The 23,381-nt window shown below is 29.3% G+C and overlaps 6 protein-coding genes across 8 annotated transcripts in view; 3 read left to right on the forward strand and 3 right to left on the reverse strand.

Moving 5' to 3' along the window:
• LOC140664121 (TNF receptor-associated factor 6-like) overlaps positions 1-4,334 on the reverse strand; it is a 41,080-nt gene extending 36,746 nt beyond the window's left edge. Inside the window, exons 1-7 of the mRNA XM_072888898.1 lie at positions 4,219-4,334; positions 3,472-3,645; positions 3,105-3,360; positions 2,668-2,772; positions 2,404-2,588; positions 2,003-2,233; positions 1,581-1,646 (exon numbers count right to left, since the gene is read on the reverse strand). Of these exons, the coding sequence (XP_072744999.1) occupies positions 1,581-1,646; positions 2,003-2,233; positions 2,404-2,588; positions 2,668-2,772; positions 3,105-3,360; positions 3,472-3,645; positions 4,219-4,302 (1,101 nt within the window). The 5' untranslated portion in view covers positions 4,303-4,334. The remainder of the gene's footprint in view (positions 1-1,580; positions 1,647-2,002; positions 2,234-2,403; positions 2,589-2,667; positions 2,773-3,104; positions 3,361-3,471; positions 3,646-4,218) is intronic.
• A 2,747-nt stretch (positions 4,335-7,081) lies between these two features.
• On the forward strand, positions 7,082-8,991 carry Pomp (proteasome maturation protein). Its single transcript, XM_072888904.1, has 5 exons — positions 7,082-7,228; positions 7,627-7,727; positions 7,954-8,014; positions 8,090-8,265; positions 8,349-8,991. Exons 1-5 carry the CDS (start codon positions 7,226-7,228, stop codon positions 8,434-8,436), a joined length of 429 nt encoding a protein of 142 aa, XP_072745005.1. The 5' UTR covers positions 7,082-7,225; the 3' UTR covers positions 8,437-8,991.
• A 121-nt stretch (positions 8,992-9,112) lies between these two features.
• On the forward strand, positions 9,113-10,674 carry LOC140664125 (homocysteine S-methyltransferase). The gene has a single exon (XM_072888903.1). It carries the CDS (start codon positions 9,333-9,335, stop codon positions 10,293-10,295), a length of 963 nt encoding a protein of 320 aa, XP_072745004.1. The 5' UTR covers positions 9,113-9,332; the 3' UTR covers positions 10,296-10,674.
• A 391-nt stretch (positions 10,675-11,065) lies between these two features.
• LOC140664124 (uncharacterized) lies at positions 11,066-14,180 on the forward strand. Its single transcript, XM_072888902.1, has 2 exons — positions 11,066-11,398; positions 11,508-14,180. Exons 1-2 carry the CDS (start codon positions 11,243-11,245, stop codon positions 12,474-12,476), a joined length of 1,125 nt encoding a protein of 374 aa, XP_072745003.1. The 5' UTR covers positions 11,066-11,242; the 3' UTR covers positions 12,477-14,180.
• On the reverse strand, positions 11,709-18,659 carry Leurs (Leucyl-tRNA synthetase). Of its 3 annotated transcripts, XM_072888897.1 has the most exons (17): positions 18,464-18,658; positions 17,919-18,209; positions 17,565-17,807; positions 17,330-17,488; positions 17,007-17,245; positions 16,695-16,920; positions 16,409-16,627; positions 15,869-16,322; positions 15,662-15,797; positions 15,316-15,586; positions 14,988-15,241; positions 14,595-14,868; positions 14,269-14,517; positions 13,965-14,180; positions 13,648-13,876; positions 13,389-13,571; positions 11,709-12,411 (listed from the first exon to the last, which is right to left on the reverse strand). In XM_072888897.1, the coding sequence occupies exons 1-17, from the start codon at positions 18,464-18,466 to the stop codon at positions 12,383-12,385; spliced, it is 3,675 nt and encodes a 1,224-aa protein (XP_072744998.1). In that variant the 5' UTR covers positions 18,467-18,658; the 3' UTR covers positions 11,709-12,382. The 3 variants fall into 3 exon arrangements, with proteins under 3 accessions (XP_072744998.1, XP_072744997.1, XP_072744996.1); XM_072888896.1 differs by lacking the exon at positions 11,709-12,411 and having other exon boundaries at positions 13,225-13,565; positions 18,464-18,659; XM_072888895.1 differs by lacking the exon at positions 11,709-12,411 and having other exon boundaries at positions 13,225-13,571.
• Positions 18,660-19,512: 853 nt separating this feature from the next.
• On the reverse strand, positions 19,513-22,636 carry Argrs (arginine--tRNA ligase-like protein). Its single transcript, XM_072888900.1, has 8 exons — positions 22,377-22,636; positions 22,089-22,247; positions 21,754-21,976; positions 21,171-21,595; positions 20,933-21,074; positions 20,599-20,861; positions 20,309-20,501; positions 19,513-20,233 (listed from the first exon to the last, which is right to left on the reverse strand). The coding sequence occupies exons 1-8, from the start codon at positions 22,422-22,424 to the stop codon at positions 19,659-19,661; spliced, it is 2,028 nt and encodes a 675-aa protein (XP_072745001.1). The 5' UTR covers positions 22,425-22,636; the 3' UTR covers positions 19,513-19,658.
• Between the last annotated feature and the right edge of the window lie 745 nt (positions 22,637-23,381).

The raw sequence follows: 23,381 nt of genomic DNA on the forward strand, positions 1-23,381 counted from the left end.
CAGAACTTAATGTTTTTTTTACTCTTTCATAAAATAAAAAAATTATAAAAAATTAAAAAATTACATAATACTATATTATCTATTTATATTATCTATTTTATAATATAAGATATGAATAAAAATCTCTCGTCAATTTGTACTTAATACTCATAATATTTGCACTTTGCTTTATAAACACTATATATGTAACACTGTATTATAGAATATCTAATTATTTCAAAAACTTAAAAAAATATCCTTATTATGAAATCGGCCATATTAAGTTAAAAAAAAATTTTTGTACAAGTGAAATATATGAATACCTTGAATATATAATATTCTTGTGGTTTATTTCTATAAAGAAGAATTAAATAATGATCACATCTAATTGTAAGTGACAAATATTATTATTGGATATATATGTATATATTAGATATTACTAACATTTATGCTTTAGTATTTTGTTATTAATGTTACGAAACATATATAAATTTGTTTCTTAACATCAATAACAGAATACTAGAGCATAAATGTTAGTAATATATAAAATAAACACTTATTTGCATGATTGGCAAATATATATATATAATTTGTCGATTATAGTTACTTTTACTTCTATTTTCTTAATTTTCATTCTGATATTTTATCAATTCATATAATTTAAAGTAATATTAATTCGATAAAAATCACGAAATGAGAATTATAATTTAGGATCTATTTCATCTGTTATTCTGATAGAATACGGCACGTCATGTATAGTTGTGTTACTACGAAAACGACCACGTCGTTTAATAACGTTTTCAATTAAATTCTGCTTGTATGACATCCATCTGAAATGGAAGCGGAAGTAGTAGCAATAATTTTTGTCTAAATCGCTACTGATAATTAGAAGAAACAAAAATGTATTAATGTTTGATATAATTTTTCGTACTTTCGATTTAAAAGAAACTCGTTGAATAATTGTTTCTTAGTTGGATATTTTGAGTCCATGAATAGTTTTACGCGTCCCCAGATATTAGCTCGATTGTGTTCGAGCAACCAATATCGGGGAATTAGAAAACATCGTACTGGCGTAATCGCTACGATTCTTCGATGAAGCATTTTTTCGCCTAATTTAATAAATTTTTTATTTATTGAGTTACAATACGCACTGGATGATAAAGAAAAAAATATGTTAAATCATTTTTCTCTCACCTAAACCGAAACATGCTCCTCGAGAGAAAATGCATACTTGCATAAATATAGTGCGAACATCATCTGGATAACGTAATTCAGACGTAACAGATGGTTCTCGCATCAACATTGCTGCGACATCAGTAATTTCGTGCCATCCTTTAACCTTGATTTTTTAATATCTATTAACATACACGAACTTCTCAACGATCCTAAATTGTAATAACGAACAAATAGAATTTATCTGGACACGCAATCATTTTGCTTCAATAAGTTTGATTGATATGTAAACTTTAGTCAATTATTACCTCAATTTATCATTTGGCTATTTTAATGTAATACATTATAATTTCGTATTGCAATATATAATTCAATGTAATGTGGGTCTATCTATGTAGGAAGAAATATATTATATTATAAATACTCACGACGTTCAAAAGTGTAGTAGTAACAATACTTAATCGGTCATCATCTGTGTCCGTCCCAGCGGGTCTCTAAAACAATAAAACAATAATAAAAAAATTAATAAAATGTTGTGCGAATTTTTAGTTGATAACAATCGAGAGTAACAATGTTTTTCTAATAATGACTAAAATAACTAGTTGATATACGATCACTAAGTTAACTAAGGCAAATTTTTTCTACAAATTATTCTAGCTATACAAAACTAAAAACAAAATGTTAACACAAACTACGCAATTCTACGTAAACTTATATATGTGTGTGTGTGTGTGTGTGTGTGTATGAGAAACTTGCAAGTGCATTGGTATGTCGAAAAAGATACAAGTGCAAGAGGAAAAAATTCAAATAATGATTAATCTAAAAGAAATTTAGCTTCTTTTTATAATACTCCATTAAATTTGTACTCCAAGTCCGGTAGCTTGTAAGATTTCGCAATTTTTTTGGATACTCCTCTTGGTTGTTGTTGTGGACCCGAAAAAATTTCGGGATCATATAATTCGTATTGTATTCCATGATAAGAAGGCCGTTCACGGACGAGCATATGTTCGATAAGGCGGCATTCGCCACTTAAAATGAAATGCACGTAATTCACCATGCCTGCTCCATCGCCTAACAGAACCTTTCAAATTAATCGATATTTATTATTATTATCCCTCTTTTTTAATGTATTCTATTTTACTATTTTATTGCTGGATTTATATTATACAATCGAGATCTTGAAGAATGCGCGAGAATAATCGAGATTTCTTATCGTAAAATTATTATTACACCGCTAGATTTTTTATTTACCTCGTTAGGCTTAAAGTCTTTCAGCTTGCTCAGAATACAACACTCTCGTACCGTTTCTTCGTCCCACGCTTTGAAATAATTGAAATGAACTAACGCATCGCGCAAAACGTCCCATTTTTTCGTCAAAACATCGCGTAAAATGTTGTCGAAATCGTCCCGTGTAATTAGAAGCAAATCGACTGATGCTAAATAATATATTTATAAACAAATAAGATAAATTTCTATCTAAAGAATATATCAAGTCTATGATTCGCTTCTACTAACTTTTGGTAACCACAGTTGATGTTCTCGGTATCGTATGAAATAATGCAACTTCGCCAAACATATCTCCTGATTGCATAATGCCCATGTCTACAGTTTTCTCATCACCTAACGAAAAATATTATATTATACACCGTTTTACATTAACCTTCTAGTGTACGACTCTTTTTTTGATATATAGACAGAAAAATCTCTTTTCCAAGATAATTAATTAAAAAAAATTGTTATAATACTCATGACGTGGCGTTAAATTATCAGTAAGAAAGAATTAATTCTCAGATATTACGTAATAAGTATATATTGGAAAGTATAAATTATATTATCGAGACTCCTGATAGAAATATATCTCGTATATGAATCAGCGAACATTTCAATTAATATCTAATGATAAAGATTATCTTAAATCCAAGAATAAGCAATATTTCCGCTATTTTCTTTACCTGAGAATTCGTCGATCGCAATTTTCGATAGACTGACTTCGCCATTCGCAATAAAATAAAGGTTTTCTGCCTTATGTCCCTGACGAACAATTACACGACCAGCCGGTAAATACTGATAAATGATTACCGCGGCTAAATTTTCTCTCAAACTCTCCGGATGTTTCGAGAATGCGCGTAACTTTTTAATAAGATCGTATATGTATGCTTTGTCCGTGGAAGATCTTTCAATCGGATTCACTAGCAGTATCGATCGATCCTTAATTAAACAAGCAATAAATTATTTATTTACAAAGTTCTGATATTTTTTTTAGTTCTGATTTATTTATTTTTAACTAAGTTTCGCCCACATATATGCTTTATCGAGTACCTCTAACGTGAGCAGCTTCTTCTCTACTTTTTGTTTCTGTTGAGCCATTCTAATATTAATCGCTACATCGTCACCTATTTCTTCGATTATCGGTATCTCCGTTATCCATTCTTTATATTCTAGAACGCGTCGCACCGCTGACCGAAACAAATAACGACCTTTTAATCTCTCGACCTAAATAAAGATATACAAGAATGCTCAATAATGTAAGTATATGTATCTAATTATTATAAATATAGTTATCTAGTTCTTATGTATCTATAACTATCGTCAAGTACATTTTTAATTCATTATATAACTAGTTCTATTTTTTTCTGTATTTTTTCTGTATTTTATTTAAAATAACATACTTATAAAAAAAAAATATATATATATATATATATTTATTTATTAAAATAATACACACAATCAAAGTTTATTATATATAATACAAATTATCAAAATGATAATTGTAAAATGATAATGATAACCTTATTAATTACAACAGCAATATTCTTATATTAAGAAATATTATCACGCAATTAATTTACTTTATATATTTCACTTAAAATATATTAATTATTGTCAATTAGAATGTTATTTTATATCATATAATGTATTATTATTTATACAATTTAGGAACTTCTTTTGAGATGTATTATTATAAATTTCTCAAATATCCTTGCAATACAAAAAATCTCAAATAATACGCACATATATCTGAATCAAAACTTCACGAAAATATTATCAAAATAAAGATTTTCTCACCCTGATAAGTAGCAAAGATTTCCTTGGCACTAATTTAAATGCGAGCGATTGCCGTAACGTACTTCTTTTCAAATATATGGACATTGTGTTAAAAAATACAAAATTTTAATTATCGCCTATAAATTATAAATATTATCAATTTTTATCTTTGCAAATGTATAGATTACTGTCTAAAAAAACTGTAAATTGACGTTAGTCGGATGACTTGTGGCTTACTGTTTAATCGATCGTTTATTTCGTATTGTTACGCGGCGCCACCATATGGTCAGCAGTATCTTTTTCTTCTCTATACGTTTATTTGAACTTTTTTTACCTGTATACGACCCTAGGTGTTAGGCCTGATTGCACCAACATTATTTTGGATTTAAGTGAGACTTAAACATGTGTCTATCTATATCTTTCTTTCTAAATGAATAAAGACAGACATATATTTAAGTCTCGCTTAAAGCCAAAATAATATTGATGCAATCGGGCCTTAATGTAACAAAAGTTATCGAAGGCCGCCTATTTTTTAATCGTGATAATATTATGTGGTACAAGATTAATCCGGAATTTTTATTATTTTAATTTATTGGGAATATTAAAAATTTTGCGTAAACTCTTTAAAACCCCATTTATATAATTTCTAGCTTGAATAAACCACGTGAAAGTTTTAATCATAAAATCATAAGTAAATCAATCAATTACAGTCAAATAGTCTTACTACTTTGTGAGAACGTTTCACTGTGATTTGTTTATGGATTTTACAGTTATACTAAATTTTTTCACATGTCATGGCTTCAAAGATGATAAACATATAGTAAAATAAAATATAGATTGCATCATATTTACAAAGAAACTTTGTAAACTTGAAAATTCTGTTTTAATGAAATTTTATACATATGTAGAAGAGATAAATAAATTTAGAAATTTTTAATTGCTGCTCAAAAACGATTCTAAGGGATGAAATCATCCCTCATATGTAATCCCTCTTTTTGCTTTTCTCAATATATCTAAAAAATTATTCAAGTTATCAAAAAGTATTCTACACAAAAGTTTCATATTAAATAAAATATCTCTATTTAACATCATTAATAAAATTTTAAAAAGTAATTTTTGAAAGAAAAATTTTAATTGAAAAATTATTTTTCATCTGTCTACTTCTTCTACTGTGAAAGTTTCATCAAAATCAAAGTTTAGGTTTACAAGGTTTCTTTGTTAGTGTAGATTTGTAGATCATATACAATATAAGATTTGCATAAAATATAAGCATTCTCTAATACAAAAATGCAAAAACTTCATTATGAGAAAAGTCAATTTGAAATTAAATAAATGTAAAGTTTCTACATACATTTTATTATCTTTTCTATTCTTATCTTATCTTTAAAAAATATTACACTGTTATAAGCTACACAATGCTATGTTAATATTTGTTGTGTAGTGGCTGATAAACTTCTTTTCAATTTTTCTTTGCAATGCTTTTTTTATTATCATACAACTTTTATATATACGTATACCTAAGAGAAGCATATGATATCTGACGTAACACGTGCGCATACATTGACAGTCCATGCGGAAGAGAAAATGAGATCTTGCTGCCATCATTCGAATGATTTCTGCGTTACGTTAAAAGAATACCGGAGTCAGTTTACGACATTATCGACCAAAATCTAACATAATATATTTGCAACTGGCTGCATAGTGCAACATTTTTTTACTAAGTTTCTAAGCTGACTTTTAAAAGTTTATAAATATTCCTTTATACAATTCCACGAACCTACTTTATTTTTTGTATAAGCTGCAAAACTTTTATATTAACTAAAAATTTATTGTTATGTTAGGTTAGATTTTCATTGGTAACGTAGGACACCGGTAACTTTAATCGTGTAGCAATTTTTCTTTTGCTAAATCGCATACGAATATGTATTATACTAATAATATTAATAAATTGTTAATTTGTATATCAACAATTTATTTTAAAAATCATATATAACACATTCTGTATAAGAAACATAGAATTTTACAGTAGAATAATATTTGAGATAGTTTAAATGTAACAAAAGGAATAATTTTTAATGAAACTATAATTTGTTTCGAAATTTATACACGATATAACAAATATTAATAACTCAGAAAATTAATTATTTCCAAACATTATTTAAAAGAAAATCAAAATATAAATATATGTTTTTCAATACTGTTTGACCTATACTTTATCATACATTATCATCTTAAATTACTTATTAAAATTTAATTAATGTTTGAGTTATTTTGAACTTATCTCGACAGTGAGATAAGGTGCATATAAAATGCGTGCAATGATACAACATATTATTTACGCAATACAAATATAACACAAATATATACGTACGTGATACTATGCATTAAACACTAAACCTTCACAATGATATAAGTAGATATATACAAAAGCCGCTAAGAAAAAATAATAAACACTAATAGTTCTACGGTACAGGCCTCATCTTTTAAGAAATGCGGCTTCGAATCTTATGTCTCGTGAAATATATCCGCGATCTTTGAGTAGTCAAATCCGCGACATATTCGCGAAATAATCATCGATTATTAATTATATTTGTAACAGTCGACGTTGTTATTTCTAATGGCCAAACTTCGACCAACCGGTTAGAATATTGATTGGCTGATATTGCAAAAAAATTTTTCAAACTAGAAATTCTCTATCTGACAGCCAATCAGACTGTCCAACATGCTTGTCATATGAAAAATATATCTTCTGCCTCAGTAAACTAGAGTCCCTAGAATTCAGAGTATGGCCATTCTGTAGACTTTTTCTCATTGGTTCATCAAAACCTTCTCAAAATGGCGAAACGAATCAAAAGTGTAGACCATTCTGTCAATCCTATTTCAGTGAGAGACCCTCTATTAATATAAGCCCTATGGCCGATTGTGAGCTAAAATTCAATATTCACAGATTCGTGACTATTCGTAATAGATCTTTTCTTTTTCTCGAATCGTTTTGCTAGTTTATTATCGTGAATTTTCAAACGACAAAATGGTAATATTCTCTACATAACGTGCTTATAGCATATAAATAAACTATCAGTGTTAAAATTATTTTGTACAATTCATTACACATATGAATTTGTACGATAGGTTATGTTGACAATGACAGTCAACTTTGATTGTCCCATTTAAATTTTACTAATACTATTCAATAATGTAGTAAAAAATAATTATAAAATAAATCATTAATAGTATTATGCATATCATACTTGTGTGTGTACTATATTATATAAAAATAGTTTATTACATATAGTTTTTAAGTCATTGCTAAACTCTTATCTATTTCTCTGTCAAGTTGAGAAAGCTTAATATAAAACCTTATTTCAATATAATAATAAGAATCTTATTTTTCAATATATAATAAGAAATTATTTCAATTATAATTTTCAGAGTTTTGGCTTGCCATCGATTATACCTAAGTCTACAGCTCCTGAGCAATTTGATATTAAAGGTGGAACCAATTATGGTATACCCAATCCTATGGTATCAGGGTATGAGATTACATTATTACTAAAATTAATTGATAAACGAAATAATTTAAAAAAATTAATATACCTTTAATTATATGATTTATTAAAAATTATTTAAATCAGACCATCAAGGTAATTAAAGTTTTTTCTATTATATAGTATAAATACTCTTTCTATAAAAAATAACTGGAAAAATTTATGATTATTTCTAGTCTGTTTTCTATAGTTTTAATGTTTTTTTTTCTAGTCTATCAGCAACTAGACAGAGCGTTGGTTATGCACATCCGTTAGAAGCTTCAGAAAGAAATGTAAGATTTATTGTATTTTATTAACACTGGGTGTAACTGTGAAACATTAAATTATAATTGTGTTATTTATTTCAGTATGTGAAAAATCAAGATCGCATGAACATGGTACTGCTTAGAAATACACAAGGATTACATGCACCATTGCGAATAGCAATGGAATTGAAAGCCACTGAGAAGATTGGAAGACTTCCATTCTTACCATCATCTAACATGATGCGAGATGTTTTACTTGGACGAGATCAAGATATTGGGTAAGATATTTATAATTATTTTTCTACTGATGCATCAATTTATACATTAAACAATTTTTACTTATCTATAATGTTATTTCTAGATTTGAAGATATTTTCAATACCCCAGAATTCAGAGAACAAGTGGGACAACCACATGCTGTTGTAGAAAATCATCTTGGAATATTATAAAAATTAAGCATGCAAAACTTGCATTTATTAATTTAAAATGCAAATTAATATAGAATTAATAATAAGAATGATTAATAAACACTACTTTTTATAAGTTAAACATATATCTTCTTTCTTTACAAAATTTAATTCGTATTAAAGTTTAATTTTTTGATATTATATATACTTGTCAAAAATGACATTTAAAAAAACATTTAAATAAAATATAACAGAGAAGATATATTAATTTTATAAATTATTTCGTTTATCAATTAGTGAATAAAAGTCAAAATGATCTACATTTAACATTTTTACTTTCAAATAAGTACAGTCGGACCTCTTATCCTACATTTTCGGTCCGGAATTTTTCCCTTAAACCTCTGATCCTACGACAAAAATTTGAGAGTAGGGGTATAATTCCCCTTTCGCGTTCTAGCATGAGAGGATTTTTTGTCGTAGGATAAGAGGTCCGACTGTATATATGTTTTAAAATTTTAATTATAGATATATAATTGTTTTAAAAAATGTATACCTTTCTTTCTAAATAAAAACTAGAATAATAAATTTGAAAAATAATTTGCTTAACATATTATTTTATAATTATTCGATTTCCTGCAATTAACGTTGTTAAAAAAATCATGAACAAAAATAATCCATCAATACGGAATAATAAGGGCTAATATTAGGAGGCTAACTTCATACAGTGCATTCACACACTCTAACCTTAAATTAACTTTAAGTTAACTTAACCTTAGGAGGTGCACGCGAGAAAATCGACCGAAGAATATTTGAAAGATAAATCATTCACTGACCGGAAAAGCAATATTTTTCTCTTTTCAGAACCGTGCAAAAAATCCAAAAAACCGTGGATGTCGCGCAAACACTGGATCACTCATCGCCGGCTGATATTGTGAACAATGCCAACGGTAAGAGTTCTAGACGGTGGTTTTTCCGGGCAACTGTCCCGTCATGTCGGCACGAAAATCGATGGTGATCCGTTGTGGACGGCGCGATTCCTCGCGACCGATCCCCACGCTGTCTATGCCACGCACTTGGACTTCCTGCGTGCTGGCGTTGACATTATCGAGACCAACACTTATCAGGCGTCCGTACCTGGCCTGATGAAACATCTGAACATAAGCGAACGCGAGAGTCTGGATCTACTCGCCAAGGCCGTGACCCTGGCCAAGAAGGCTGTGGATGTTTATACTCAAGAAACAGATCCTCAGAAGCCACATATTGACATAAAACCCATGGTGGCTGGCTCCTGCGGTCCTTATGGCGCTTATTTGCACGACTCGTCGGAGTATACCGGTTCCTATGGGAAATCCATATCTCGACAAGAACTGATCGATTGGCACCGACCGCGCGTTCAAGCATTATTGGACGCCGGTGTAGATTTGTTGGCTCTGGAAACTATACCCTGCGTTGAAGAAGCGGAAGCTCTGCTGGAATTACTGCGAGAATTTCCGCATGCTCGTGCCTGGCTGTCATTCTCCTGTCAAGACGGTCAGCTGTTGGCAGACGGAAGCGTCTTCCAAGAAGTAGCTGTGCGTTGTTACCGGACTTTGCCGTCGCAAATCGTCGCGATCGGTGTTAATTGCATCGATCCGAAATATGTGACTCCTTTGTTGAAGGGAATCAACGGAAGTGCATTATCGGCGGATTTATTTGTTCCTCTAATAGTGTACCCTAACAGAGGCGGCTGTTCCGAGACCGGCAAATGGATCGCGGTCCCGGATAATCATTCCTTAAATCTACCTATATCAGAATGGTTGGCCATGGGAGTTCATTACATCGGTGGTTGTTGCAAGATTTTCGCAGAGGATGTAAAGACGATTCGATCGAAGGTCGATCAGTATTGCGCAAATATGCAATGAAACTCCTTTTATGATCTAGCTGATGCAATAATCTCCGAACTTGTATGATGCATATTCTTATGAATGTTATTATACGCTATTAAAATCTGTCTCATTAATGATTATCACATTAAAGATAGCGCTTGTTTATAATTAGCTGAAAATCGAATGGAGTAAGTTTGAGAAGATTAAAGCTGATGTAATATGTTTGTATGTCTGATTAGCTTTTATAATATTAATAATCAGTACTTGTATATAATACATAAATACAGTATTTTGTATAGTTATATTTATAATTTATATTAATATTAACACACATATATTTCTTTTTTTTTTAATTATTACATATAATAAAAATATTAAAAATATTACATATATAATAGTATAGATGTATATTTTTTAAATAAAATTATATTTATATATTTAAAAAAATATAAGACACAAAAAGATTATATTGTGATAAAATTGTGTTTTTCTACGTCGTGTATTTTGTTCGAAATATGTGATGTTTTTATCCAATTGAAAAATATCTTTGTTTATAAAAACATGTCTTAAAAGTAAAACGTGTAGTGCTTACAACTCTGTGAAGAGTAAGATTTATAAAAATTTATTATGATCAAATTACAAGTAAACATTATTATCTTGCTTTCTAAGTGTTCTCCCGATAACTGTTCAAAATCCTCTGTCGAATTATCTTTAGATTTTTTATCTTACATTTTATAACAAATTTATGTCTTGTGAGGTCAAGTGCGGTTTATTATCGAAAAGGAGAGCGAATATGAATGATTATTTGTGATATCGCTAGACAATATTTTGTCGCACACAATCTTATCTTCTCGTAGCATTAACTATTCTCTTTGTTTCTGTTCTTATACAAATATGTATCTGTTAATAAAGCAACCGTATTACATCAGCGACAACTCAACACGTGATAGAGATAAACATAGATGATTTAGAGCACATGCGCAATGAGCAATGCGGAAGATGTACGAGACTTATCAGTAATTTCTGCTTGTCTATCATTGATGATACGCACTTTACTGATAATAGACTATCAAAATGTAGTCGCCACGATAACGACAAGTCATCCTCGACACATTCGGCTCCGAGGCAATAAGATCTGCGTAAGTTGGATCAGTAGCTTCTTATATTTTTGTGAAGCGCATCGATTATACCACATCGGCCAGAATTTCGAGATCAAATTTATAAAACTGAGATAAAATCATGTCGCAGATAAAAGTGCTGGATGCTGGTTTCTCTACGCAACTATCCACCCACGTAGGTGAAGAGATCGACGGTGATCCTTTATGGACTGCACGCTTCCTCATAACTAATCCGAACGCCGTTTTCACTACACACTTGGACTTCCTACGAGCCGGCGCCGATATTATATTGACGAACACATATCAAGCCACGATTGATGGTTTTGTAAAATATTTGGGTATCTCCAAGGAAGAGAGTCTCCAGATAATTGGTAATGCGGTGGATTACGCTAAAGATGCCGTGAACGTTTATAATAAAGAGATAGAAGACGATACAAACATCATCGTGACAAATCGAAAACTACTGATTGCTGGATCTTGCGGACCTTATGGTGCTTGCTTACACGATGGCTCAGAGTACACTGGTTCGTACTGCCCAAATGTATCACGAGAATTTTTGATCGATTGGCATAGACCTCGTATACGCACATTGGTAGAGAAAGGTGTTGATCTATTGGCGATAGAAACAATACCTTGCGTTCGCGAGGCAGAAGCTCTAATCGATTTACTCAAGGAATTTCCTGATACACGCGCATGGTTGAGTTTCTCTTGTAGAGATGACGGGAAGAGTATAGCGGATGGCAGCAACTTTCAGGAGATCGCCGTAAGATGTTATAAGAATGCACTTCCAGGACAAATATTAGCGATCGGGATTAATTGTATCGCCCCGCAATACGTTACCACTTTGTTGAAAGGCATCAATCGAGATAATTCGAACGATCTGATACCATTGGTGGTATATCCTAACAGTGGAGAAAAGTATGTAGTATCCGAGGGATGGAAGAAGGAAAGAGAAGTTTCCTCGTTGCACGAATTTATTGATGAATGGCTGGATCTTGGCGTTTGCTACATTGGTGGATGTTGTAGAACATATGCTGTAGATATAAAAAAAATAAGATCCAAAGTGGATCAGCGACAAACAAAACATATAGATATATGAACTTTACATCGAAAGTGCCTATTATATATTTTCTACGACAAATTAATGCATATTATGCCATAATATTTAATATTTCATGAAGCAAACTGCTTCATACTTTAAATTATGTGCCATAACATCAAGATTTTAATAATTTTTTATTTCGCATACAGGAAATAATAACTAAATATAAATCCAACATTATTAATCTCACAAATGTATACAATATATTTTTATTCATAATAAAACTATTATATAAAGATCTTGTATGTGTGTGTGTGTACATATATATATATATATACATACACACTTTTTTTTTAGATTTTAAAATGTTTTATATATTACTATTATCTTAATTAAGATATTAAAAATCAATGTACCAAAATGGTACTTTATTGTTTCAGAGATTCTATAGTTTTTGACAATTTTATATCTTTTTAAAGTAATTTAATATACATTGTATAAATAATAATGCATAATATAAAAAAAGTAAAATATTGAAAAAATGTTTTACTTGTAATACACAATAAGATTCAATATACTTCTAATATTCTATTTATATAATGTTTAAAACAATACATTTAATAAGATAAAATAATTTCACAAATGATACAAATAAATGGAAACATAGTGACATCAACATGTACAAATAAAATATAAAAAAACAATATGTACCTGATATCGAAGAAACTTTATTTCTGTCTTTCAAGATTATGAGGTAAAAAAAGGAAATAAAGTATATTATTTTTTTCTTTTATAAATGCAATAATTATTTTATCAAATACTGTTTTATAAATGTATCATATAACATATTTTTTATTGTTTCACAAATAATTGTTTGTATACTTACATGACTTATAACTTTTCATTACAGAAATCAAATTTATCGCATTTACTATTGCAAAGATTTATTAATATATATTAAGTACTCGCCTATTGGGTATGTACTGTCTCCAATGCTGATTTCAATACTTTTTGTTTCTGTATTTACATTAAATATAGCATTAGGCGGAATCTTAGTTTTTCCCTTTAAAATGTTTTCTTGTCCTGATTTAATTCTTGGTCCAAGAATTGGGTCATCATACCGATATAATATGATGGAAGCAGGATCTAGACCTAAGTAAAATTAATATGAATTCTATGGAAGCTAATTAACTTACTAATTATTAATTTTATAAATATTATTATATACCATTTATATGCTTATGTTTTTTTACAATGTAGGATATAATATCTTCAGTTGTATCTGCTATTGAAACGTTCACTGATAGTTCAAATAAACCACTGCAAATTTGTGGATTACTAATGCGCATTCGAAGTGCTGGTTTTGTAGAAAAACTCATGTATGGATACCCTGGAGAACAACTTTCCTTTGTTTTTTCTGGAGCTTTGTCAGTATATTTTATGAAAATATGCTCGAGCTGTATATGACAATAAATAAAAATTAAAAATATAATACATAAACATTAACATATAATAATAAACCGAGAAAATTATACAATTTCTTACCGCTAATGTTTTTTTAAGAAACTTTTTATTATTTTCAAGTATTTCAAATTCATTAAATTCAAGTGTCAAATCTAGGGCACTAATACCAATAACATCCATTTTCTCTCTTATAAATTGCGCAAATGGCATTACTTTTTTCATGTATTTTTTCAATTCATCTTTCTTACCTAGTTCTGTAGCGAGTACTTTATTATCTGGTAATTTATTTCCATTTTTCTGTAATATAAATAAAAATTTTCTGTAATATAAGTATTAACAGACACAAATTATCACATGTACTAAATGAAGTATTATTATGACTTACAAAATACATTTCTTTCATCGTTGTAAGGACAATGTTTTGCCAAGGAAGATAAGTCTTGGCTATCCATATAATTCCTTGCCTAGGTTTTTCTATGTCATTATTTTTTATTGAAGACTTTTTTGATGTATTGTAATTTTTTAAAAGATTTCTGAATGTGTGAGCAGCATCCATGAGATATTGAGATGATTTTATTAGAATTTCATCAATTTCTCCTGCTACAGGCCATTTTTCATCGAATATGCTATGGGACTAATAAATCACATTCTTCGATTATATTTCTGTATAGAATAATATATAAATATTTCCTTTAACACATTGAAATTTACCTTTGCTATCTCTTCATCATCAAATTCATCAAATACCTCTTCTCGAATACATGTCCATATATGTTCACAAATATGAGGGCAAATAGGAGCTAACATAATTGTTTGAAGTTTTAGAAATTTCATAATAAGAGCCTCATTACAATACACATCTTCACTTAATTGGTAATATTTATCTTTTACTGCTTGCATTTCATAAAATCCTGTTTTCAATGCTTCCTTGTAAAGCATTTTCGAATAATTTTCTGTAGTTTGCTTTATTTTTAAGTTCATTTCGCTGCATTAAATAAATTATTATAATAAATGTTTTATTTCTAAATAATAATAATAATAATAATAATAATAATAATAATAATAATAATAATAATAATAATAAAACAAACATGAAAAAAATACCTTTCAAAAACTCTGTCATGGAAAGTATATGGCTTTTCTTCTCTGTAATGTGTGACTTCTTTGTCTTCACATGTATTTTCAGCCCAAGTAAGGAAATTAAACAATTTAAGAATTACTGCATTGGCTGAATCTTCAACAAAATTGGCATCCTCTATCGAATCGCCAGAATCAGCTAGACAGAAACGAGTTCCATCAGCTGAGTATTTTTCTATAGATTCGGCAAGTGTTAAGAAATTGCCCTCTGACTTGGACATCTGTGTTGAAATATAACAGTTAAAATTTTACATGTAAAAAAGTTATTTTAAGATTAATAATTATATATTATTACTTTTGCTGAATTCAGAAGCAAATGACCATTTACTCTTATTCCTTTCGGCCACATTTCAGGTTGGTTCGGCCATATTGCTGTATGATTGTAAAGTAAATATGTTAGATGATTCTGTATCAGATCTTTTCCTGACACTCTTAAATCTATTGGATACCAATACTGAAACTCTCGTTTCATTTCATCTAGAATTGTTTTATCTATATTTGTCTCAGGAAAGTCAACATCTTTGAAGAAAATATAATCCCATACTGCTGGAGTTAGTTGACTGGCTCTAAAGAGAAACAATTAATGTTAGTATGCAATTACAAACAAAAATAATTACAACATTACTTGTAATTTTGCTCACTTTATTTTATATTTAGTAAGTTCATCTCCTTTAAGATTTGCTTGCAAATAATGCGCTATTGTATAATATGCCATGTAAATAGTGGAATCGGACAAAGATTCGATTAACCAGGTTTCATCCCATGGTAATTTGGTACCTGAAGATTCAAGAGTTAGACAAGTATATAGCTCTATTAATATGAAATAATTCTACAAATTATATATTTACCAAGTCCGTATTTTCTAGAACATGCGTATTCATGTAACCAGTCAAAACATCTAAGGAAATTCTTTCTAACTTCATCATGGAAGGTATCTAGATTATTTAAAGCCTCAAGTGTCTCTTTCTTCCAATTTTCTTCACCATAATCCAAGTACCATTGATCACATAGGGCCACTACACATTCATCATTTGATCTCGAAATAACTGTTGTCTCTGGTTCATAATAGATTACTGCTTCACCATTGTCAATTAATTCTTTTTGAATTAATTTCTTGACATCTTGTACTTTTTTGCCTTTATGTGGACCTACTATCAATATACCATCATAAAATCCTTTCAAATATACTATCTCTTTCGCTTTCGCGAGTTGGATTTTATCATTTTGAGACTGAATTTTGAACTGATTGCATAATGTTACTGCTATTAAATTGCCCAATTCTGGAACTTCGATTACGGGAATCTAGTACAATAAAAATATAAATAATTTCACAATTCTTATTTAACATTCACAATTAAGTAATTAATGAGTAAGTAAAATATTCTCACTGGCTCATATGGCAGCACCATCTCATCAGTGATTTTATACTTTTCTCTAAGTGATTGTTTCTTTTTCAGATCTACTAATGCAGCATAATCATCAGGAGAATCACTAGGGACAGACATTACAATTCCAGTACCCTTGTCTTCTTTTATTGTCCACATAGGTAATACATAAATCACTTTATTACTTGTGAGAGGTGATTCCAATGCTAATCCTAATAAGTCCTACAAATAAAACTTTTATTTAAAGTCTGAAAATATAATTAATATAAGTTTCATAAATAGATCGTACTATGCCCGTGAGATGGTAAACAATATCTATCTTTCCCTCTTCTTTAAAGAAACCTTGATAAGACATATTTCTCGCTGCACGTTCCGTAGAAATATATATATCCCCACATGCTAAATTATATGCTATATAATTTATGTTTGGATGTACCCAACAATTTGTTTGACTATACAATGTCTCTGTTCTCAAAGTTGCAGCTACGAGATAAACTGGTTTATTACCAAAATCCCTGTAACAATATTTGTATTGTATATTTATGACAAGGTTTAATAAAAAACTTCAACATATATAAAGTTCAATATAAAAAAATAATACCTAATTTTTTGGGGACACTGTACTTTTATCTTGATCAATGTATATTCCTGTGGTCCAACACCTTCACCAGAGGATCTATCATGATCCATGCACGGTTGACCATCTTTCGGTGAATAAATAGTATATCTCTTTCCAAATTTTACTTTGTTCCTACATTTCAAATGATGAAACTGCCAACGTATAAAAGAATCATAAAATGGATTCACATCTGTTGTAATAAATGACCTTCGCCAATCCACCTATATAGAATATTCCAAAGATAAAGAATTAAAATTAAAATTAAGAAAAATTAAATTAAAAATAATTGTTCCATTTTATCTTACATAAAGACCAAAATTTTTTAAATCATTTAAAGCATGCTGTGGGAAGTAATTTAACCAATATTCAGTATCAACAAACTCCTTGATTTCTTCATCTTGTAAACCAAGGGACTGCATAATTTTCCATTGATATGTTGAACCTGTTTTAGCAACTGCTTTACTCTGAAATTTATATCAATTAAGCTATATCTTTTTCAAAAACATGTACTGTACATATATTGTAAAATTTTCTTTTTACCTTTTTTCCTTTGCTCTTATCTTTCAGCACATCATTCACTTCCTCCACTATCTTTTCAGGAGATTTACTTTTGTCTACATTATCTTCCATCTGATTGTCTTCAGGAAATTTTGGTGGATAGCCATACATGTCCATTTCTCTCTGTAGTTTATCAGCGCTTGCTTTAATAGGCATACCAGTGCAGTGAAAGCCAAAAGGAAACAGTACATTCTTTCCCAATAAAAGATTGTATCGAGCGGCAAACTAGCAAATAAGTTTAAGTTTTATTATACATATTTAAAGCAAATTAAAAAGGATATGAGTTAATATATATATATATATATATATATATAAATGTAGATAATAGATATATACCTCACACTTTGTTATTGTGAAAGCATGACCCAGATGGAGACGCCCATTCATATAGGGATACGGAAAGTTTACAAAAAATTTTTCTTTAGGTGATTGTTTAATTTCAATTGTTTTACGCATTTTCAACTCTTCCCAGTATACTTCTATACGTAACTCAACGCTCTTAATGGTCTCGAGTTTATTTCGGGATCTATATAATTCTATCGCTTCTAATGCTCGTTTCCTTTCCATCGATTTTTTCATTTCTATCTCTTCTTCCGTTTCTATCGGTTCTTTCGTTTCTATCGCTTCCTATCAAAATACTATTTTTTTAGCAATTGATTTAATATTGAGATAACAGTATGCTGTTATAATAAAGTAGACATATATCAAATAACATAATTATCTTATTTTACTTGTGACAATTTAGAATTTTTTTTATTGTAAACACCGGTGGAAACAGTGGTTAGGATACGTGCGATATATTTTATGCGAATATATTTTGTGTATCAATATATTTGACAAAAACAGAATTTCAATTTATTAATGCAATTTTTTATACTTACCATTTTAATCACGTGTGTATATTTTAAATAGAAATAATTAACTATTACGTATGCCACGTATGCACAACGTAAAACGTGGAACACACGAGTTTACGCGTTACAAGTTACAGCCGTTACAGCCACACGCCGCAACCGTTACAGGTTACGAGCACCAAGCAGGCGCTGCCATCTTATTACACCATGGCCACTGCAGTACAGAATAACAGATTTCAGATGAGCAAATTGTATTGGATTTAATTCGCTTACACATATATGTAGATACTGTATGTACATACGCACACATATCAATTTACAAAATTGTAGACCAAAATACGTCATAATTATTTATATAAGATATGGAATGAAAAGCTGACAAATATAAATTTATTTACGAAAGTATTGCTCATTGTCAGTATACATGAAAAGGTATGATGAAATAATTGCAATTATGTGATGATGCAGTATATATGTAGGAAATTTCTATTGCAATAATACAAGATACAGATATTTGATTGTGTAGAATAATTTATATTATATATATAATTTTTCTTGTGAAATATAAAAATGTTTACTAGACAGTTGATTTTCACATTTTATATATATATATATCAGTACAAGAAATAAAGATGTCACATATATATAAAAGAAAATATAGTTCTATATATTCATTTTCAAATTATAATTATAAATTGCATATTAAATTTAAAAAAAGTAGATTTTTTCTTTATTCTTTGAAAAACATTTTAGTTGTGTTTCATGTTTTATTTAATTAAAAGTGAACTTACCCATATTTATGCTCATCATTTTACATCATACAACAGATTTTAAACTTAGACCTATAGAGTATTTTTCTAAAATAATTGCAACAGCTTCCATAAACAAGATAAAAGAAAATGGTATAACATAATAGAAAATATAAAGCTATATTATAATTGCATAATTTTTTTAAAATTATAATTACAGGCTTCAATAATAAAGAAAATTACATTTTTATTTTTTGGGAAAAAAACAAACTTTCCTATATAAGATAAAAGAAAATGGTATAACATAATAGAAAATATAAAGCTATATTATAATTGCATAATTTTTTTAAAATTATAATTACAGGCTTCAATAATAAAGAAAATTACATTTTTATTTTTTGGGAAAAAAACAAACTTTCCTTTTATACTCTATGTAATCAAAAGTAAAAGTACTTATGGTATTTGTTTTCTTATTACATTCGTTCAACCGGTTTTAAACCCAACAAAGCAAAGCATTTCTCCAAAACAATTGCAGTAGCTTCTGTGAGTAAAAGGCGTCCCATATGTACTTTTACAATCTCACCAGCTTGATTCTTTTCCACACAATAGCATTTATCATAAAATTCTGTAAATGCGCATGAAATCTCATAACAAAATTCACATAATGGATGCAAGTACATATCTTTACTAATATCAAGAACTATATCAGGAAACTTTAACAGCACTTTAGTTAATTTCCATTCTTTTTCGTGTTCTAATGAGATTGGGGTATCATGCGCGTGTTTCTGCAATTCTTCTTTCGTGACTTTTGCCGTTCTTGCGATAGAACGAATTCGAGTTAGAGCGTACAATAAATATACAGCCGTATTGCCTTTATCTTCTAACATTTTGTCAAATGAAAATACATATTCATGATTTCTGTTGTGCGATAAATCGGCATATTTTATACAACCATAAGCTACGGATTCTTGAGCCGCTTTCAGTTCTTCCTCCGACAATACTTTGTCGCGTTCTTTCTCTTTTAACTTTTGCAGTGTTCTCTTCAAACCTGGATGAAATAATGTATAATAAAATGAAATAAAAAATAATGTTGTGAAATTTGTAATTAAACACATTTCATTACCTTCATCTAATAGGTCGGTAAGTTTTACAGTATCACCAGATCGTGTTTTAAATTTCTTCTTATCTTCACCTAAGACAACACCGAAACCAACATGATCTATCCTGTGGAAGCTCTTTAAGATACCTGCCTTTTTAGCGCAACTTTCTAACATTTGAAAATGCAAAGATTGGCCAGCATCAGTCACATATATCACCTATAAAAGTGCGAAGATTTCGTTATAAAGTAACTTGTTGAGATTCTAAATAATAATCTGTTTTACATTTATAGTATGAAATTTGAATGATACTTGCCCATTCTGCTCTTTCCTCTTCAATACGTTGTTTAATAGTAGCCATGTCTGATGTATCATATGTAAAACCACCATCAGATTTAACTATAGTTAAAGGTATTCCAACACCATGTTTTTCTCCCCACATCACTTTTCGTCCGTTATCTTCTTCTAATAAATTTCTTGATTCTAACTCTTTCACTATTATTTCCATACGCTTTTGATAAAACGATTCACCTCTCTCTATTAATTTGATCTCTAGTCGAGTATACACCTTCTCAAATTCTGCATGAAAGTAAAAAATAATTATTTTAAAGTAATTTTTTTCTATAATTCAATAACTGAATTCTATTTACCTTGCCTAGATACATCACATATCATTTTCCATGCTTTTGTTATATCAGGTTCAAAAGCCTGTAATTTAACGACACATTCGTATGCACGTTTCTTGAATTCTTCATCCAAATCAAATCTAATCTTAGATTCTTTATAGAAGATCTGTACACATGTGTAAATAATCAATATATTTATTTATAAAATAATTATCCCATCATCGATAAAGTATTATGCACAACAATATGATTATATAGTTACCTGAAGATCTTGAATCGCAGGAGTGACAGTTAAATAATTGGGAAATTTGTCTTGAAGATGAGCTATTAACATCCCAAACTGTGTACCCCAGTCACCTATATGATTGATTCTCAACACATCATGTCCTAAGTATTCTAATAGCTTTGCAATACTATCTCCAATTATAGTAGACCTTAAATGTCCTACGTGCATTTCCTTAGCAATATTGGGACTAGAAAAATCCACAATTACCCTTTTCTTCTCAACATAAGGCGGAAGAACCTCACCAATCTTCAGCCAATTACTTAAAACAAGTTGACCAAAATCACGTTTCAAGTATATATTTATAAATCCTGCACCAGCTACTTCAAATTTATCGACAAGAGGGGATTCTTCCAGCTTGGAGATGATGTTGTTAGCAACAGTACGCGGAACTACTTTATTACCTGCAATAATATATAATAATCATGTTTATAAATATGTATGTATTCTATATTATAAACAATATATATATATATATATATATATATATATATATATATATATATATATATATATATATACATTCATTTTGTAGAATAAAAAATACTAAAAAATTTTTTACCAGGACTACTAAGTTGTTGTGCTAAAGGCATAGCACTATTACATTGATAATCTCCAAATTTGGGATTATTGCTGGTAGTCACTATCACTGGTGGATTTAATATATCGGGATAAGCAGCAGTAATAGCCCTTTGAAAGATTTCATAGAGAGTATTATTTATACTGATATTGCTTTGAAATGTGTTAGACAGTGCTGATGCTTTGTCTCTTTCTGCTTGTATAGTCTAGAAAAAATAATTACAAAGAATAATTACAAATATATTAGAAATAAAGTTTTAAATAGAAATTCTATTACAATGATTTATAAAGTTTGAACAGCTGCTGTTGAAAATTTACCCTTGTGAGTATTGCTATTCTGTGCTTCAGCTTGATATTCTCTTGTTGTAATCTCTCAAATTCCTCTTTATTTATATCCGAAGCAATTTGCGAAGTATTATTCATGATATTCCGGTATAGCCATTCGACTTGTTGTTTTAAATGGACTATCTCTTTTTCCTGTAATATTGAACATGTACATACACAAGTTGTATGTAACTAACCTCGCAGCGAGCTGTGAGCTGATGTAATTCGTAAATTTGTAACATAATATAAGAATGTTAGAAATAAATTGATAGAAGTATTTACCGCTATGGTTGCTCGTTTCTCAAACATTTCCCAATTCGGTGCTGACATTGTTTCTTTTACTTTTTTTTATCGAGAAGCAACCACGTGGTTAGTTTAAACAGGTAGCATGGCATAAAACACCTCGCGAATCAAAAGAACACGTAATATATTTCAATGAATACATTGAATAACACGAACAAGTTTTATAATTTTATTATTATATTTTTAATTGTTTATGTTTTATTATTTTATGAAAGTAATCCAATTAGCGGATGTCATTTTTTAATTAGATTTTTTAGAATTAAAAATTTTGTCTCATGACGAGCGTTTTCATGAAATCATGTTTGAATTAAATCTCATTTGTCAAATTATGTATAATCTAAAATATAAAACGAGAGATTCAAAATACTCAACAATTATTCTTTACATACATATATATACGTGAATACGTTTAAATAATTAAATTTAAAGTCATGAAAATTGGCCTGTAAAGTATGTAATCTAAATGAATATTGTACAGAGAGAAACCTGAGAGACGGCATAAGCCGTTTTTCTTGAGACGCTTTTTCTCCTGAGACAGTGGCGCAACTGGATCCATTTTATTGCCGGCAGAACTACATGGCTGGATCCACTTTTCGATGCCACGATAAAACGACCGATTGGTTCGCATCCGTGCTAGATTTATAATTGTAGATAGGAAAAATACACGGAAATCTTATAATATTATTAATAAATCTATATTTATCAATATATATTTCATTATATGCTATTTTATATCACATCTTTTTTCATTTTAATACATATCATAGATAACAATATTGCTATAGCTATATATATAAGATATACTGGTAGAGAAATTATTACAATTATTTTAAATATATATATATATGTAATATGTAAATTTACATATTTATTATATATATAAAATAGAAATCTTCTAAGATACAACTAATTGTACATATACATGTATATTGTATTAAAAAATATTTTAATAACAATTTTAAACGTATATATAATACGTGTAGA

The sequence above is a fragment of the Anoplolepis gracilipes genome, chromosome 3, assembly GCF_047496725.1.
Source record: "Anoplolepis gracilipes chromosome 3, ASM4749672v1, whole genome shotgun sequence".
Taxonomy (NCBI): domain Eukaryota; kingdom Metazoa; phylum Arthropoda; class Insecta; order Hymenoptera; family Formicidae; genus Anoplolepis; species Anoplolepis gracilipes.

Bases quoted from the DNA above. Each gene is read 5' to 3' on its own strand.
- LOC140664124 (XM_072888902.1), top strand. From the start codon at position 11,243: ATGAGCAATGCGGAAGATGTACGAGACTTATCAGTAATTTCTGCTTGT. The intron at 11,399-11,507 runs GTAAGTTGGATC...ATCATGTCGCAG, and splicing joins TCCGAGGCAATAAGATCTGC to ATAAAAGTGCTGGATGCTGG.
- Leurs (XM_072888895.1), bottom strand. The intron at 15,798-15,868 runs GTAAATATATAA...TTGAATCTTCAG, and splicing joins TTCTAGAAAATACGGACTTG to GTACCAAATTACCATGGGAT. The intron at 13,877-13,964 runs GTAAGAAATTGT...TGTCATATACAG, and splicing joins TTCTTAAAAAAACATTAGCG to CTCGAGCATATTTTCATAAA.
- LOC140664125 (XM_072888903.1), top strand. From the start codon at position 9,333: ATGCCAACGGTAAGAGTTCTAGACGGTGGTTTTTCCGGGCAACTGTCC.
- Argrs (XM_072888900.1), bottom strand. From the start codon at position 22,424: ATGTCAGCACCGAATTGGGAAATGTTTGAGAAACGAGCAACCATAGCG. The intron at 21,596-21,753 runs GTAAAAAATTTT...ATATTATTGCAG, and splicing joins ACAACAACTTAGTAGTCCTG to GTAATAAAGTAGTTCCGCGT. The intron at 20,234-20,308 runs GTAATGAAATGT...TATTTCATCCAG, and splicing joins TACCGACCTATTAGATGAAG to GTTTGAAGAGAACACTGCAA.
- Pomp (XM_072888904.1), top strand. The intron at 7,728-7,953 runs GTATGAGATTAC...TTTTTTTTCTAG, and splicing joins CCCAATCCTATGGTATCAGG to TCTATCAGCAACTAGACAGA. The intron at 8,266-8,348 runs GTAAGATATTTA...TGTTATTTCTAG, and splicing joins GGACGAGATCAAGATATTGG to ATTTGAAGATATTTTCAATA.